The 18,072-nt window shown below is 39.1% G+C and overlaps 2 protein-coding genes across 7 annotated transcripts in view; one reads left to right on the top strand and one right to left on the bottom strand.

Moving 5' to 3' along the window:
- Nucleotides 1–5,535: 5,535 nt before the first annotated feature.
- On the bottom strand, nucleotides 5,536–17,588 carry LOC140684648 (uncharacterized). Its single transcript, XM_072932974.1, has 5 exons — nucleotides 17,557–17,588; nucleotides 16,828–17,455; nucleotides 14,617–14,724; nucleotides 7,771–7,912; nucleotides 5,536–5,666 (listed from the first exon to the last, which is right to left on the bottom strand). The coding sequence occupies exons 1-4, from the start codon at nucleotides 17,586–17,588 to the stop codon at nucleotides 7,808–7,810; spliced, it is 873 nt and encodes a 290-aa protein (XP_072789075.1). The 3' UTR covers nucleotides 5,536–5,666; nucleotides 7,771–7,807.
- The window catches only part of TTLL7 (tubulin tyrosine ligase like 7), a 64,493-nt gene continuing 63,351 nt past the window's right edge, over nucleotides 16,931–18,072 (top strand). For 5 of the 6 annotated variants that reach the window (XR_001123030.5, XM_030279062.4, XM_012575240.5 and 2 more), the window contains exon 1: nucleotides 16,931–17,069. The gene's annotated coding sequence lies outside the window, so the exon portion shown is untranslated. Of the gene's footprint in view, nucleotides 17,070–17,123; nucleotides 17,511–18,072 lie in introns of those variants that run through there. The other variant, XM_030279061.4, reaches the window with a different exon arrangement.

The following is an 18,072-nucleotide window of genomic DNA, read 5'->3' as shown; positions in this document are numbered from 1 at the left end:
AGCACCTACCTGAATTATCTTGATGTTTTGTAGGTTGTGGTTTGATCAATTAACTTTTCATTTAAGGGACTTGCATTATCCTTGCATTATCCTGATGTGTGGGATACTGCTTACTTCAGGGGAGTACCTATGTTTCTATGATTAAAGAAGTTGTCTCTGAAGAAGCCAGGTCTCTGTTGTTTTGAAGACAGAAACAAGACTCAAACATCATGAGGAAATAACCTGCCAAACATTGAGGGCAGTGAAGCAGCTACTATTGAAGAGAGCTGTTTCATTTTGCCAAAGCTGGAATCTATACATTCTTTATGCACTAAAAAAGAGGCTCAGCGAGTTAACAGTAATTCACTCTGCTGAGGAATGGCGTGTAGACTGCAATGACCAGATCTGCACCAGGAGCACTTAAGCATGGCAAAAGGGGAAGGTACTTTTGCCATCTGTCATCTCAACCATTCAAACAATGACAAACAATAGAACTCTGAGGTGTGTAGTATTTAAATAAATACCTGAAAATTATGTCTCAGGTAAAGATCTTATCCCAGTTTTAAATGTTTTCCCTTTTCCAGCCATCATAATTTTCATTTTGGCCAGATTGAGTCTGAGTCAGCTGATTTTCATCCAGGTGCTGACAGGCATTTTGATATCCTTGAGAAGACAGCAGTGGCATCGCTAACAAATGAGATTTGCTGCAGCATCTTTAGCATACTCCTGGCATTACAGCTCATCCCTTTGCTAGCAAATTATGCTGCAAAGGTTGCATATGTGGGAATCCACCAAGGTCCAATAGACATTACTGCCCTTTGGGTCTTGGTGGACAAGGATCAGCTGGTCATTGCATGTTCTGCAGCAAAATCCTACATATACATGTCCAGACCATATATATATGTATATGTGTGTGTGTGTGTGTGCCCCAATGCAATGACACTGGTTCTCAAATAACCACATGCTCTTAATGCACCTGCAGCACTGATGGATTTGCATAAATGTTTTTACCCAAACACTCTCTTTATCAGAAACCTAATAAATGTAATTCAGCAGTGCTGTGAAATATTAAATTAACCACATCCATGGTTCTAGCATTACACATGTAGGCAAAGATAACAGAAATAAGGAGTTAGGGCTGGATGTTTATATTCACATTCTCACTGCTCACACATATTATGCTACATTAACAAGTTAATAGTCGTTGATTAATTGCAAAACATACTAATGATTTTAGATATTATGTGTATACAATCACTTAGTATTCAGACTGTCAACTCTTATTCCAGCCCTAATCTTTAGTTTCCTTAATTTTCTTATATAAAATTATATAAGAATGCTGAAATGTCCTTCTATGCTGAAATGCCTCATATCAACTGCTTATTTACAAGTAGCTTGCCTTCTTTCTTTCAACACAATTGGTTAAAAAATAAAGTAATGCAAATATGAAAAATGTTCTGTTTGTGTATGTTAATATATTTCACTAAAGGCCCAATCTGAAAATTAAAATTTGTTTTGCTGATCTATACGAGAGTTAAAAAAATATACTCTAAGAAAGTCAACTCAGCAGATTTAGAACTGTATGGATTTGACGATGTTGTTTCAAGGCTCTCAGCAGGTTTTCATCTATTTTTTAAATATTTGTTGGGAAGTATCAGTTAGGAATATCCTAGCAAGACCAATCCTTCACTCTGATAAAGCCTAAAGCTCTGTATCAGATGTATAGTTCCCTCATGAAACTCACATATTCTATCCTACATAGAACTAAAAATGAGAGGGTCATTGCAGGACAAAAACCCATAAATTTCTTCTAGGTTAAGGACTCTCAAGTGTTTTTAGCAGAAATCACCTGTTCATATAGTAAATACTCCTGGAGCCACATATCCTTTCACTTCATAATCATTCTGATTTCTAGATAAGATAATGGCATTTCTGTAGCAACCACAGCAGTTGTTTTCAATCCACATTTGAAACAAGTCACTAAATTTAAATCATTACGCATCTTCATTTTATTCTCTCGAATTTGAGGTGTGCCTGCATTGCAAGGGGTTGGCATACACAGACTGATGGTTCAGCCCATCCATACTGATCATCCTTAGCCTGAGGGTGTAGGCTCTGCTTGCCTTATGAGCATGTACCTGTCTTAGTTGGGGTTCTCTTTCTGTGGCCAGCCTGCCTTACCATTGCAGCAGTGCCTGTAAACAGCGGGGTTTGAATACCAAATTAGACTGCTCTTCCCAAAATCCCACATTCCTGCATCTTTGAATGCCCCTGGCAGCCTCCTTCTCTCTCCTAAACAGAGTGATATATTTGGCATTTAACTCCTTGTTTCCTTTTGGGTTGTTCCAGGCTACTGGCACATTTCCTGCTCTCAGCTAACCCCTGTTCTGCCAGTGTGGGATGTTTTTCTAGCAGGTTGCTAACGTGCCAAGAAGCATATGTATTTCTTTGTGAATATGGAAGATATTTTCCAAATTTTACAGCTTCTGACCCAGAAACAGGAATATTCATCACTGCAGCATAATTTCAGACCTGCCAAGAATATATCAATTATGTCATGTAGATGTGCTAAGGGAAAGGATGAAAGCAGGAGTACAGCAATTTCCCCTGCTCCCTATACTAGCTATACAGACAGCAATAAACTACATCCTTCTGCAGGGAAGGCTTAATCCACTGATGCCAAATTCATTCCAGTTGAGGACCCGCCCCCTCAGAGAGAAGTGAAAGGACTTACATCATGTTTCTACAATATCTGAGATTGCCAGCCCCTGAATCCACAATGAAACTAAAGCAATTGGCTGAGAACTTGCTCTGCCAGATGTCCTGAAAAATGTTCTTTGATGCTCTTCAATTGTGAATCCAAAAGGAATCTGGAGCTTCAGGGAAGTGTTTGGCACACCATGGATGTTAGAATTTTGAGGGACATTTTTGTTTGGAAGGAGTCTTAACTAAGGGCAACTTGGGCTCCCTTCAGTGTGACTAGGCAGCAGACTTAAAGCAAAAAGCTCCAAAGGAAATTTACACCAGCAGCCAATACACAACTTTACACCACCTATGCCACCATTTCTTTCTTGGCATTAGATGTTTCCCAAATATTTCCTAAAATAGCCACTGGTCAAAAAACCCCCATCTAAACATAGAAGAAAAGAGTTTATATATTCCCTTATTGATTTTTAACTACAGTTCACCACAAGCCTCTCAAGAGCCATAAAGCTGCAAGGTGGGGTTTTTCCCTGATGTTTTAGACTTAATTTAACTAAACAGGTTCTATGCTTTTGCTGTCAGTATTACCCCCTACAAGAGAGTATTTGATCAATTTTTTTATGGATAGTGGCTACATATTAATTCATCACAGGAGGTGACAGGTTCTGTGTTGAGGTCAATGTCCTGTAGAACAGACATGTTTTTTTCAGAGATAAGCTACAGACTGCCTAAATGGGCAAGTCCAGCTGCACAGTTCTTGGCCCTTATCTCTTATGATCATTTGGCAGTGGGTGTAGTCTCTTGCTATCAGCCAAGCAGCACTTTTTACAGTTGCTTATAATTGTTATGCAGATTATTCTGTATAAGTTGATTTTGTACATATTGAGTAGAGGAAAGCAAAGAAAAAAAGTAACTTCTTTTTTCTTGTATTTGTAATACTGTAGCAACATATTTGTACTGCTGCACATGAACTATAGCAGGAATGAAACGTAAGTCAGAGCTGATGGTATACTTGTCTGATATTTGATTCTTTTTTACTCTCACAGATTTGAATAGAAATACTACTTGTATAGTCAAAGTTATTAAAAAATGCATAGCTGTTTAAAAAACTATATAGTAAGCAACTTTCAGGGTAGTTTACTTAGTTACTTGCATGTTTACCATAACTGAGTGGTGATCAATATTATACCGTTTGTTCTTACTGTATATTAAGACTCTGAATCACCTTCTACAGAATTAAGAAGATTAAAAACAAAAAACAAAAACAGTGGTGTTTTAAATTTATCTTTTTAGGTCTTTACTACAGAGATCTTCAAGTTAATTACAACTGTTAATTTAAAGTAGACTAAGCTATATTAAATGCCTCAGTATCTATTTTTCCTCAGAATTAAGAATGACCTTAATTCAGTTTAGCATAACTCACTTTGGAAGTGAAATATGCTAGGTAATCTGAAAGACATTTTAATTCTAGCTGGGAAAGTTCAAAGAGTTCAGCAAGCTTTCCTACTTACTCTGCACCCAGTAAGTGAGGAATAATGAGGGTAGTCTTACATATAAATCTAGGCTTCACTGTATTCTGCTCAGATGTATGTCCTGTAAATTGTGTCCCTCTGTCACATATTACTATATTGGTTAAAGAAGTCTACCTAAAAAAGTTCTTAATGCATAATCAGCTCTTCTGCTGTAATATCTTTAGTTGTGCCATCTAAAATAAGAAAGCTGAAAATAAGGAAGTCTAAGATGGTTTTCCTTTTTTTTTTAATTTCTAGAAGCACCTAGAAATTAAAAAAATTTTCTATTTTTTAAATAGAAAAAAAAATCACTTTCATAAACCTGTATTTTTACACCTTTACATTTCTACAACCTGCTGTTTTTATCTCAGAGTTACAGCACAGTTCCTAGAAATACTAGCAGCTGTGCATATATGCCTAATGTAATATGTCCCAATTGTTCTTATGTTCTTATTTCTTCTACATATGTCATCTTTTGCTGCGTTTTTATTCTACAGAAAACAATCATCCAAGGCAGCAACATGCAGTTTCTTATGGTTCAGACCTCTGGCACCTGAAGACAAATAAACACAAGATTTTGCTTAATGTTCAGTGTCTTCCATCTGCTTTCTTTGTGTTATTTTTCCTTGCTCAGGAATTCCAGCTCTGGGTGTTTTTCTGCCTCTGATATCTTTGTCTGATGGTATTTTCAGCTCTTGGTTCCAAACTGCCCAGTCCAACAAGTACAGTCCAGTCCAACACTTATTCAAGTACTAGTTTTTGGCAGATTCTAAATTGCCTCATCTGGAATCTGCTTCTCCCATGAGTCTATTTCTGTATTATTTGCTCCACTTTCTGTTGAAAACCAGTGGTTTTTTAAAATTGGATGGGTTTTAAATTTTTTTTTTTTTTCAATCTACAAATCTTCAATAGATATTACCCTATGGCTGGGTTAGGCCACACTTTATTGTACACTTCTAGAGCTCCAATCTTATATAGTAAATATAATCTTAGAACCTTGTCATCACAATCTTATAAAGTAAAATACACTTTTAAACATTCAGGACCAAAGCATATAACTTAAATATGCTTCATTTTTATTTAGAATGTAATACTCCTCATTTTTTTGTAGCAGCTTCATGAATATCCTCCTTTTCTTGGATTGCTGAGGAGTGTTAAATATGCCAAATGCATCAGCACTTGCTATTTTCAGAAGGAAAACCTCCTTCTGATAGACTTGCTTTTAAATAAAACTTACTGTTTCCAGATGTACACTGAAGTGTTCTTGCCTTCTTTTCCAGTAGTTTCTGCTACTTCCAGAGTTTGAGCCTTTAAATGCTTTAATTTCTTCTCAGTGTCTTTATTTTAATTTTTTTTTTATATTGCTAGTGCCATGGATGAGTGGTCATTCCAGGCTCAGAGGGTTTCAGCAGATGTTCTTCAGTCAGCTGTCTGCAGTGCTTTTTCCTTACATTTAGAAGCCAAGAAGCTGAACTGTTAAAAGAATATTAGACCAGTAGCCTTTCATTAGAAGAAATAATAAGCAAAACCAATAATAGTATCATATTCATAGGGGTGAATTTATTTAAAAAATCCATGCAAGAAAAAAAGAGTAAAAGCCACTTTCCATATAAAAAACAAAAAAAAAGCAGCCAAAAACCAGATTAAGAATTTATTTACTATTTTTGGATTTCTTTTTGTTTGTCGTTGACTCACAAAGCTAAAAGGAGAAATATCTACAGTGCATGCCAAGAAGAACTTATTAATTCTCGTTAGCACAAAGAAGAAGTGGTTATTTCAAGTAGCTGTAATGCAAATGTCAATGTAAAAGTTTTTTCCCCTCAACTCCAGAGCCTGAGAAGCCATTGTCAGACTATACTTTGATATCAGTAGATGTTCTGTATATTTGGTAGATGTATGGCTGATTCACCAAGAAAGAGAAGTTGAGTATTTTCAAGCATTGTTTTAATCTCACGAAACAGAGAACTTTGACTTCTATTTGCATTTAGTCCAAGCCAGATTTCTCTAAACTCAGTTTCACAACTGAAATATAGAGGTAATTTTTTAATAATATCTGAAATAAATTTAATGCTTCGAGTGAAGCTTTTATTTTATAAATCCATTTAAAAAGATGGTAATCATGTGCAGTACAGTTTTTGCACATGAATGCGACAGACAGGGCTTTTAAATTGGTATTAAGTATTATGATTTTAACCATCACATTTACAAGAAGAGAACTCCATTCTTTTTGTGCAAAGAGCAGATGCATCCCCAATTAATATATTAGCCACTAAGTGTCTACATATAAAAATTATCCTCAAGCATTTCTCATTTCCAATGCTGTAATTCCTTTCAAATAATTTCAGTTAAATGAATCAATCAAGGTCTCTAACAGAGGATGTATAGAAATTTGATTGTCTTGAGGATAACATCTGCATTTATTTCTTATGCTCAGGTGCAACATTTTAACTCAGGGGTGATGGCATTATATGTGTAGATCACTTGAAGTAGCTAGATATCAAAGCTTATCCTTTGATATTTCTCCTCAGAAATCTTTTCTTCCATCTACTTTATCACAGTAAAAGTTATTCTGTGATTTAATCAGATATTTTTTGTCCCTCCTAGTTTTAATTTTTTTATACTGCTAAAATAAATTATATTTCCATTCTTCCCCAAACAATGTTCTTTTCTATCCTCCAAAGGCTTTATATGCCTTTAGTTTCACACTTTGCTTTTCCCTCTTTCCTATCGCTTTTGGCCTCCGTTTGTTTTGTTTGCCACCCTATTCCATTTACTTGGTCTTTCCCTTCACTGTACTGCAGATTTACTACCAGAACTGTTATTTTGTAAGAGTTCATAAAACCAATGGAATTCAGCTGCAGTTTGGTGGTGTTTGGCATCCCTTGCCTCCTCCAAATATTTGGTACATTAGATATTAATTTTCACTGATAGTGTTGAATAAAAATGAAGGCATGTTTAAATCAGTCAGGGCCTTTCCTCATCATTACTGAAAAGACAAACCAGATTTCTGATCCCCTGAGCACACAGCAGCAGTGGCAAAGGCCATAAAAGCTATTGCTGATGAGAAACTATTCTTCTGAAGTCTCAAATGAAATCTTGATTTCTTCATACTCAAAATAAATTTTGCCATCAGTGACATCAGGATGTTACCTGCAACAGTGGACCTGGGTGTGTTTTCTAGTTTTGTGCCTGTTACTCTTCATAAGCTATCTCAAGGATATACTTCTCTTTCATCCTCTTTTTCATTTCTGCAACAACATTGCATCAATTTATTGAAGAGATAAGAGAATAATTGGCCATTTTTGTTCCTCAAAGTAAGCATAGGATAGTATATTAAATAAGCACACAAGACATGTTAGAAATTATTCTTGGGTAAATAACTGATTCCTATAATTTCTTAGAAATGCTAAATCCTGGTTGCAATTGCTCTCCTTCAGTTAAAATTCATTTTCCCTCTGGATGACAAAGAAGGAATATTTTTTTCAATTTATTGTCTGTTTGAAGGGGGAGCTAAATGGTTTATATATGAATCCTTTAACATGAAAATATTAATAACACAAGCAATACCAATACTTACCAATTATAGAGGGCTTTTTCATCCACAACTTTGAGGGTTATACAGTTAGAAGTAAAAGGCTTCTGAAAGTTTCAGTGGTGTTGGAGAGCAGCATTTCCATGGCAGCTGGGATTTCAAGGAAGGAGGAAAGAGAAAGGCTGGGCTGCAGGACAGAAGAGAATGTTTGAAAATGATAGAGAGAAGAAAAGGAAGCCAGAAGAATTGGAGTACATATATGTGCAGGAGAGAGGAGAACAAATTAAATAACTTTGGAAGAATTGTAGAACTTGCTTCATGCAACAGGAAAATATGCAATATAGTCTTTTAAGAAAGATAACAGGAATGGTAACCTATCTCATTTGAAGAGAAAAAGTGTTGCTTTAATTAGGAGAAACTGTAATTTTGTTACAATCTTGAAAATACATACACTGTCCAGGTTCATCCCTGCCTGTGTGTGCTCCATGTGTGCTGCTGTCTTTTCCCTGATGACTCTGGGAGGAATAATTTGCAGACTTCTGGTCCAGACACACTCTTTTAATATATGTTTGTACAGCTGCATCACAATGGGGGACTAATTTTGAATGGGGTCTGTTTTCTACCATAATTGAAATAATTAATCATAGTCACTCAATAATATCGCCACTGTTACTGCTTGGACATAAAAATCCAATGAAATCATAAGGAAATGCAAATTGTGTTATTATTAGCTATTATAGTAAAAAAATTACAATCCATAGTCTGAATCAAAACTAACTCACCATGTCTGTGTAAAGTCTAATTGTAGTAGTCTTTTGTTTCTTTGCTACAAGAAGCAAAGGAAAGGATTTGCAGGAAAGGATTGGCTACAATTTGGAGGATTCTCCTGCCCCAGGCTGTGTTTCCCCACAGGCAGGGCTCCTTTCCTTGATGTGAGCCTGGATCCCACAGCACAGACAGGGCAGGCCCCTTTACATCTCTGTTTTATCTGGTTGCCTGGACAAGCCCTGTAAACATCAGTGGAACAATGTGTGGTCTTCAGAAAACTGGGGGCCTTGAGGAGAAACGAGGTCATCTGGGGACAGACTGATCCAGTGTAGCCTTACCTATATGAGCAGACATAGATTTTTGCACAGACTTGTTTTGCACGTTTCTTTTTGAATGCTTCATGCTCTTATAGTCTGCTTTAATTTGTGAAATATGGAAAAAATACACATGTTCTCTGGCAGCAGGTTTTTTTCTTATTTTCTATATTGCTTTCTGTTGTGACATAAATAATTTGTCATAAGATTATTATTGTTGTAATCAGTCATAAAAATTACTGATTAAATATTTATACGTAATGAAAGAAGAATTTAAGAAAGAATACTTTGACTATACAAAAGTGACAACTCACCTTTTTTGATAGTATGATTTTTTGTTAATATGATTTTTTTTCATTTTTAAAAATTTTCATTTTAGAAAGCAATTAAAAGTACTAGTGAAAATCAAATAATGGGGAAAAAGTTACCATTTCCAATATGTTTTGCCATTAAACATGATAAATAGAGGGGTCAAATATTTGTCAGCTGATTAATATTTCAAAGTTTTTCTTACTGATATGAAACAGCAGGTTCTATCTTACACAGATTTCTGAATAAATAATAATTAGGAAAAAAAATCCCAAAAAAACCCCAAAACAAGAAAGTTCAGTGTCTGTGATAATTCAGAACCCATTTTTTTCCCCAGCTAATGTTTTAAAATGTGTCCTCTCCTGGTAGTGTTTCAATACAAGTTGATTCAGAAAATTATTATTATTATTACTGCTGTATGTAATTGTTGAAAACAGTAACATGAAGTTATTACTACATCTTTTCCAGATTTAAAATACTATATTATTCCTATATATCCTTCCTGCTGTCCATAAAACAATTGCTGTCCATGGGAGATATATAGACAGGGGAACTTGGTCATAGATGAACAAGTAATTAACTTTTAACTCCATTTTATATCTCTAATGTTTAAATTAAAATCTCCATTTAGTTTATGTTAACATGATAGCCCTATAATTTGTACTCAATATAAAAATACTCCTCTTAAACTTTAGCTATGAAAAACTTATATAATTTCATATGTAAAGTCTTTGAGTTTGCAATTAAATGATGAAAAAGTCTGAAGTAGTAGCTTTATTAGGCTACCTGGATCTCAAAAATATTAAGTTATTTAGAACTTTTGGTTGAATCTTGTGAAAGTCATCCTTGCCTTCATTTTTCTGAAAGAGGAAAAGGAATAGAAAGCAATTCTTGTTTATGTAATCCAAATTCACACAATCTTAAATCCTACATAGTCTTTAAAATGAGAACAAAGTAATCAGAAAATATACCTGAGTCAAAACAGGGTAAAATGCAGAATAATTAAATTGAATGACAATTTTTGCCCTCTGTTACTATGGCTGGACCTTTAAGTGGTAAAATCTTATCAAATCTTCATGGAGCTGCTGAGTCCACTACACTTTTTATAAAATGTGACATGTTCTTTCTCTTCTACTCACTGGATTGCAGCAGACTTTTAGTCTGACATAGGAGTAGGATGGGATTTGGATTGTAGCAAACCCGTAATATGGCACTATCTGCTCTGGATAATTTCTGGCAAAATTCTTATTTTTAACAGAAGCACTGTGCTTTAGAGACATGAAGGTCAATATTGTGCTATTTGTTCTACATTTGCATCCCACTCATTATCTTAAAGAGGGATAAAACAGGTTTTGACATATGAGTTATTTTGTGCATGGAAATTTGCATTCTCTCAGTGAGATGAGCTCATAGTGTGCTTCCAGAAGTCCTCACTGCACACGGTTTATTTTATAATCTTTGTTAATAGCTCCTGTTGGTGAGTACTACACAATAGAGAGAAATTTTCAATCTCTAAATGTCACAAAACAAGAGCAAACAGATATTATTCTGTCTGTAGTAAATGTTACCTATGTCAGGGTATTTTTAATTGTCCTGCAAATTAAGCCTTACACTGTTTACCTCTTCTAGAACCAGAAATTCCTGTTGTAACTAGCTAGTAATATTTGATTGAAAGGGCAAACAAAACTCTATTGCTGATCAGGGAAGTTCCTTCTACACTCTGAATTAAATTTCACATGCCTATTCAGTAAATTTTGGTTAAGTTAATATGAGATATCCTGTAAAAAAGTTGCTTGGGAAAGATAACACAAAAGCAAAAGTCCTACAATCTCTACTACAGAATTTCAAATTAAATCAAATAAATAAATTAAATTCCAGGTTCCTCTAAATTCTGTTTTGTCAGGGCACTGAGGGCACTAACACGTGTTAAAGATGCTGAGAAGCCTCAGCTGGGACTCCCCACAGCCATGGGCTCAGGAGCTCTATTTAAGGTTGGCCCTGAGTCCCCAGCTCTTGCTGTAGTTACACTGGAGGATGCTGATCCCCAGTACAGCCACAACGTGGCTGTGGCTCAGGCAGCTCCTCAGCTTGGACTCATACCTGGTTTTCTTATGGATCTGCCTGGTAGCTGCAGGACCTCATCCTTGTCTATTGACTGACTTCCTGGCCTGACCTTGGATCTGCCTTGTCACTGTGATAGTGCCTTAGGATGTGATTCTTGGCTGGGTTTGAAAATCTTACTTCATATCAAGTAATATTGAAAGGCATATATGAATAAATTATAAATATGCTAAATCTTATCTATAATCTATTATATCTTTATTATCCATTATAATCTATCTAATCTATATCTATTATAATCTATTAATCTATTAAATGTTATCTCTAAACTATTGAGCATGTCAATGGGACCTGAGTGGAGTTGGGCACTTCCTTCAGCCAGGGGCTCCAGAGGTCATATTTCAAGTGGTTTACAAAGTGTGAAGTAAATCAGGTAAATGCTGATAACAGATTTTTCTCAACCTTTTGCATATCCCAGATCACTATCTCCTGGGTGTTTTTTGACAATATACTCATCTGATAGGCACAAATTCATTGCCTGATCACACTGAGCCAGTGGCCTTGGAATACATTTGAATCTGTATCTATTGCTTTAATAGAAATGCATCATTTTTACCTGATAGGAACATTGGGAGAGTAACTCTTTTATATGGTATTGCTAAGTGAATAAAAGTTTTGTTTAGAACGTACATTACCCTATCCAGACAAATTCTAGCATCTTATGTAAAATGATTTCTTTTCCTCCCAGGCAAAACTTAAATTAAAAAAGCATAAGGAGACCATAATAATGTAAATAAACACAGACTTTTCTGTCAATTGAATCGACATCTTCAAAAGATGTAGAGCTTCTTTAAATCGTAAAGTTTAGACACCAATTACCTTAAAAATGGTTATGGTGGTAGTAATATAACACCCAATTGCTGTCACATTACAATACATCAAAGTAATGACCAATCACTTCAGACTGACTTCAACAAACCTGTATGGATGAATTTCCACTTATACCTGGTAAGGTAAGGATTGAACAGACACTGAGAACTTTTACACTGTGAAGGGACATGCATGGGAAAAAGCACAGCTTTGCTGGGGTGGAAGTCTCACGCCCACTTTTCTCATATTTGACCATATTGCTTAAAATAATGATTTCATTAGTATGTCCAACTGCAAAGAAGGAGCTGCTCATACCCCTCTTTCTACTTGGGCCTCCATGCCAGCAACAGTGTAAGTATTTAGTAACATTATATGAACTTGCCCCACTTTGTGAATATTTACAAAAACTGGTTTTATTTCTTGGATGAACATAGTAACTTAGTTGACCAACAAATACAAGTTTCCACTTTCCTTCAACTTATGCCTCATTTGATCCTAAGCCTTTATGCAGTAGAATAATTTTTTTCTTCGTAGCTGCTCGACAAAAGCAAATGTTTCTCAGAACTGCTGAAATTCTGGGACTTCCTTTCTTACACAGAGGCAGACAGCAGATGGAAACTTGAAGATATTTGAAGAAGAACCTCCAAGCTTTGATTACTAAACAGATACATATGCTCCAAAATAATATTTTGTGTGGTTAAAAATAGAAGTGTTCCTATCTTAAAGCTGTTCAAAATCATGCCTGAACCAAAGGAACCTCATTAAGCTTGAGGATAATTGCCTGTAGTCTGTGGATAGCCTCGGTGTTATGGTATCTGCTTTCATCAGTACTGAGTTTCACCCAGAGTGTGTTTGGAGCGTTGAGGACTATAAAAAGTTATTGTATATGAAATGCTACATTATGTCAATATCATACTGCTACAGCTTGTAAAATCACATTGATCTGTATAATAAAAGATGTTTACAGCACTAATGAACTCAATCAAGTGCATGTTTGCTGATACATAAAAAAGTAACAAGCCATCTTGCTGGGCATTTGATTTCCAGGAGATAATCCCAGACAGTACTCTGAAGATTAGAGAGAGAGGAGATAAGAAGCTGTGACAGGCTGGCAATATCTGCTTGAAACACCATCCCCTGTTAGCAGGTGTTGGTGCTGCTGGGAAGCTGTTCCATGGATTTTGCTAACACGCTGAGCAGATGGCTTATAAAAGAAATGGGTGTTGCTTTTTTAAGCAAAAATTATGTATGGCCTGAGAAGTATTGTAGCAAGAATCCTAAGGGAGTATAAAGTATAGGGATGGAAGTTGAGCTGAACCTCGTTTCCTCATTGGTAATGTTTCTTAGGCTGACACTAGGAAATGGATGGTTTATGACAGCACAGATTATGTTTGGACATAGCTTTATAGCAAGTGGGAAAATGTTCTTGTTTAGAAAAGTGTAATTATCTACTTAGTAAATATATAGTAAGTATATCATCTTAGTAAAGATGAGTGCTATGCAAACAAGAAAACACACTATTTATAGCTATTAGCTAATAGGCATAGATATTATTCCTATTATAAATTTATATGCTGATTCTGTTTTAAAGCTTTTGAACTTCACAATTGTCACATTTAATATTCTGAAGATCTTTGGATTTGCGAGTACTCACAGTTGCACAAGGATAGAGCCTGTTTCAACAGCAGAGGTAAAATGCAACTTTGAGTTTTCTGGACCACATCAGGCTGCATCCTACTGCAGCTCTGTAAGCTGGTGGTTGAGTGAGCAGGAGAAATAGGTCTGCATTTCCAAGTCTGTTTTGTGACTTTGTTCAAATACCAGTGTTCTTTAGACAATTTAATTATCCTCTTTGTAATTTGAGGACATTGTATTTAACAGCTTGGAGATGGATTACATATACAGCATTACAGTGCTCATAATTATTCAGGGAATATGTTTGTAGTAACATGAGGGGTGAAATAGGAACTGTGTTCAAATAAATCATTCTTTCTCTCGAAATAGAGCTGATCTGATTGCCCTCAGCACTCTTCAACTGTAACAATTAAAATTCATAAAGGAATCTGAACTTCTGCATGGAAAAATTGGAAAAAACTAAGAAAATTCATAGAAATATGTAGATTTCTAAGAAAGTACTTTCTGTCTTTCTTGTTTGTTCATTTTTGAAATTCGTAAGATAATCTTCATGACATGTAAAAAGGTATTTTTATTACTATTTCTACTTACAATAATTATCTAGGCACATCTGCTCTCAAGTGCATCAATATTCAATATTTAAACTAGCTCAATATTAAAAATGTAACTCCATTTAATGCTCCTAATTAAGCATCTGTGTATGTAATACCCTGCTTTGGTTCCTTACTACATTTTGTTAGCTCTAATGTTTCAACATGAAGATAGCGAGTACCATTTACTCTCAGAGTGATTCAGAATGCAGATCGCATTAAAAAGAGTAAATCTGATCTGCTTCTGGGAAACAACAACTAAAAGCACGTTCAGGAAGAGATTAATGCCTCCTGCCTCCCAGGAATGGGGAGGAGAAAAAGCATTTCTGCTGTGAGGCTCTGACCTTCGCTGGGAAGATGTGTCCCGGGTTGTGCTTTCCCAGCTGAGAACAGCGCCCATTGGTACCAGGAGCCAAGCAGGCCACAACTCTATTCCCACACTTCAGGTTTGCCTGTGAATCATAAAGCAAGAGCTGGGTGCAATTTCTCATCACAAATCACCACAATCTCTTGCTTGTGGTTTGCTCCTCTTCCCAAATGTAATGTACTTTGCTCAGCAGAAGTGTGCACATTGCTGGGGTGGAGAGGCCTGGTTTGGGCTGTGGAATGTGGACACACCGCTAAAACAAAGCAGGCAGGGGCTGCTGTATGCCCAACCCAAGCTCTGACCCAGAGATAACATGCAGTGCATCTCAGCCTTGTAAATGGTTTCATCTGCACTCAGTGGCAGCATTCCAAATGACTAACGGAAGGAGAATCAAACCTTTCCTCAGGAGCATCCTGAACACAGCTTTGGCACAGCTCTGAGAATAATGACTGTCTACATGGGGATGAGCTTAGATCCCATTGCTTTAGCATGGGTTTTCTGTCACTAAAATTTAGACCTGTTCCTACAAACACCTATACAAGCATGGGCGCTTCTATCAGATTAAATGTTTGTGGCCAGAAATTATATCACTGCCTTTTTATTTTTTTTTTACAAGCCCAACAAAGGTTTTAATGGCAAATAAATCATTATTTCAGTGTATCAGTAGAAACCACAATGTAATCTGTCATTCAACCCAATGAAAAATACCATGTCAGTAAAAAGTAAATTCTTCAACTTTACAAGCTACAAATTGATACCACACATGAGAAAACAGTTTGATAACTCTCTAGGATTTCCTAAAGGATTTTTCATGTGCTTTTCTGTTCTTAACAATCATTTTAGCATTTGCAAGAAGCCCACAATCTGTTACTATTAAAGTATCAGCTTACCTCAAAATATGTTAAAATAGAGTTAAACCACCACCTTAATGCTGATCAAGTTGCAATTAAATTTTCAGTTTCATTTAACATTATCAACTATATTTCAGTTCTTTCTGACCAAGAAATAGAAAACTTGACACTAAGCCCACTGAATATATTTATTTCTAACTGCCTTAAAGAGGTAGTTGTAGACATTCTCATGGAAGACCTTACTTTAGCCAAGAGATTGTGCAGGAAAGACTAGACTGGAGTTGATTTTAAAGGTATGTAGTAGTGAGGAATGTGTGATGTAAGAATGTAACAGTATGAACTAAGTAAGATCATTAATTAATAAACCAGAAGTCAATAAAAGATTACACCTAGTTCCATGGCAAACGTAATGCAGATGAAATAAAATGCCATGGAGACTTCCACTGCTTGTGAATTGGGCTCCTAACCTTGATAAACACAGAAGAAGATACTACATAATCTACTGAGATAATTGACTAAATTTCAGTTAGGGTTTTATTATTTATTCTGTAAGCATTCTTTTTTTGTGAAACTCTTTATTCTTCTGATAAAATCCAGAAAAAAAATGTATTTCACGAGCGTTTCTCTATTTTTTCAATCTTTATGGCATTTATCTGAGCAGGTCACGTGCCTTTACGTGAAGATGCGAAGTATTTCAGGAAAAGCCCGAAATGGCTCGTTCAGAGTGGCAAACAGCGGTTGTGCACACGGGAGGAAAACATTTAGCTACGGTTCCAAAAGGGAAGGGGGAAAATACCGTGTTTGGAGCCGCGGGCGGGGGGCAGGGATGCGCGGCTCGGGCAGGTGCCGGGCTGTGCGCGGGGAAGCGCCGGCGGCTCCGGCCCGCGGCCGCCTCCACCCGCCCCGGCCCCACGCGCCCCGGCCCCGCGAGCGCTCGGGGAGGCCCCGCGCCTCACGGCCGAGCGCGCTCGGGCCGCCCGCGGGGCTCTGCGGTCGGGGAGCGCTCGCAGGGCTCCTAAGGCGCTCCCCGGCAGCCGGAGCCGGCCCCGGGTCCCGCGGCTCGGCGGGGCCGAAGGCAGACGGCCGCAGCCAGCCCTGAGGGCGGCGCGGCGCGGCGCGGCCCGCCTCGCTCCTCCCGGCTGCCACGGGCCGCCCCGGGCGCTGCCCGCGTGGCCGCCGGCTCCGCTCGCGACCTCGGGCGGCGAGACAGAGCGGGCCGCTCCACCGCGAGCGGGGGGGGCACCGGCGGACCGGCAGCGCTGCCCTCGGCCGCCGCGCCGCCCGCCCCGCTCCGCGGCCGCCGCCCGACGCCCCTCGGGCGCAATCCTCGCACGTACCTGTGTGGGAGGGCCCGCGCTCCCCGCCCCGCCCGGTCGCCCGGCCGCCGGCAGTGCCCCCTCGCAGGGAATGGTTTGTCCCGGCTCCCCGCCGTAACCTCCCGCTCCTCCTCCCGCCCGTGCCCGGCGCGGATGCTGCCGCCCGGGATCGCCCCGCCCGGGATCGCGCCGCCCGTGAGGCGCAGCACGCGCCGCCCGCCAGCACCGGAGCGCTGCAGAGCCGCCCGCCCGCGCCCCGGCAGGTGAGGTCAGGGTGAGGGGCCGGCGGGGCGCGACACCTCCTCCTCCTCCTCCTCCTGCGGCGGCGGGGGACAGGCTGCCACCCCCGGAGAGAGGCGGCGGAGCGGCGGCCCGCCGTGATTCAGCATCGCCAGAGGGGAAGGGAAGCCGCGTTCGGCCGGGAGGCTGCGGGGCGACCGGGGCTGCCGGAGCGGGATCTGGCGCCGGCTCGGGGCGATGCTGCGGGGCGGGAGCGCAGGGAAGCGCCGGCAGCCCCGGCGGTTCTCCGGTGCCCCGGGGCGCACGGAGCAGCGCTGTCCGCCCGGGGCCGCGGCAGGTGCGGCAGCAGCGGCCCCTCGGGAAGTTTCCCCAATGCAGCGGGCGGCCCTCGCGCAGGGAGGGAGGATGACTGCGCGTGTCGCAGTGTGAGGAATAGGGCACCGGGAGGCATTTCAGGATTAAAGGTATTCGTTTCCTCGTCTCGCCCCTCTCCCCCCAGTTTTTTCATGCGAATCCCATCGTCTGTGCGGGTCGTATCGCATGTACGGCCGGGTCTCTTCAGAACCGGTTAAGGTTAAAATGGGACCGTCTTTTGGCAGTGGTACCCAGTGGAGTCTGAAATGTAGAACAAGTTAAATCTCTGGAGATGCAAGTCAAATATCTTCCTGTGCTTTCCGTGCTTAGCTGGAAGCCCGTAATCTGTGGGATCTTTTTGAATTTCTGCTTCTGAAACCACACATAATTGTAAGCAGAAGGGAAATGCATTGATGCTGGAATGTGAACGTACTGCTGAATTCTGTGAAACTGACTTAAGGTCTCGGTATTGGTCGCTTTTGAGCCTTTCTTATGTATTTGCAGTTTGAGTAACAAAATCAGATTTTATTCCTTCTTAAAACCCCTCTAAACCAACCAAACATATACATCCCACCCACCCCTAGTTCAGTATTTTTTTCTGTCTAAATCCCTCATTAATTAACCAGACCGTTAGTACCTATCTAAATAATATTCAGAGAAATCATGCTGGTT

This window comes from Taeniopygia guttata, chromosome 8 (genome assembly GCF_048771995.1).
Source record: "Taeniopygia guttata chromosome 8, bTaeGut7.mat, whole genome shotgun sequence".
In the NCBI taxonomy this organism is placed as follows: Eukaryota; Metazoa; Chordata; class Aves; order Passeriformes; family Estrildidae; genus Taeniopygia; species Taeniopygia guttata.
This window is presented reverse-complemented; position numbering and strand designations above follow the sequence as displayed.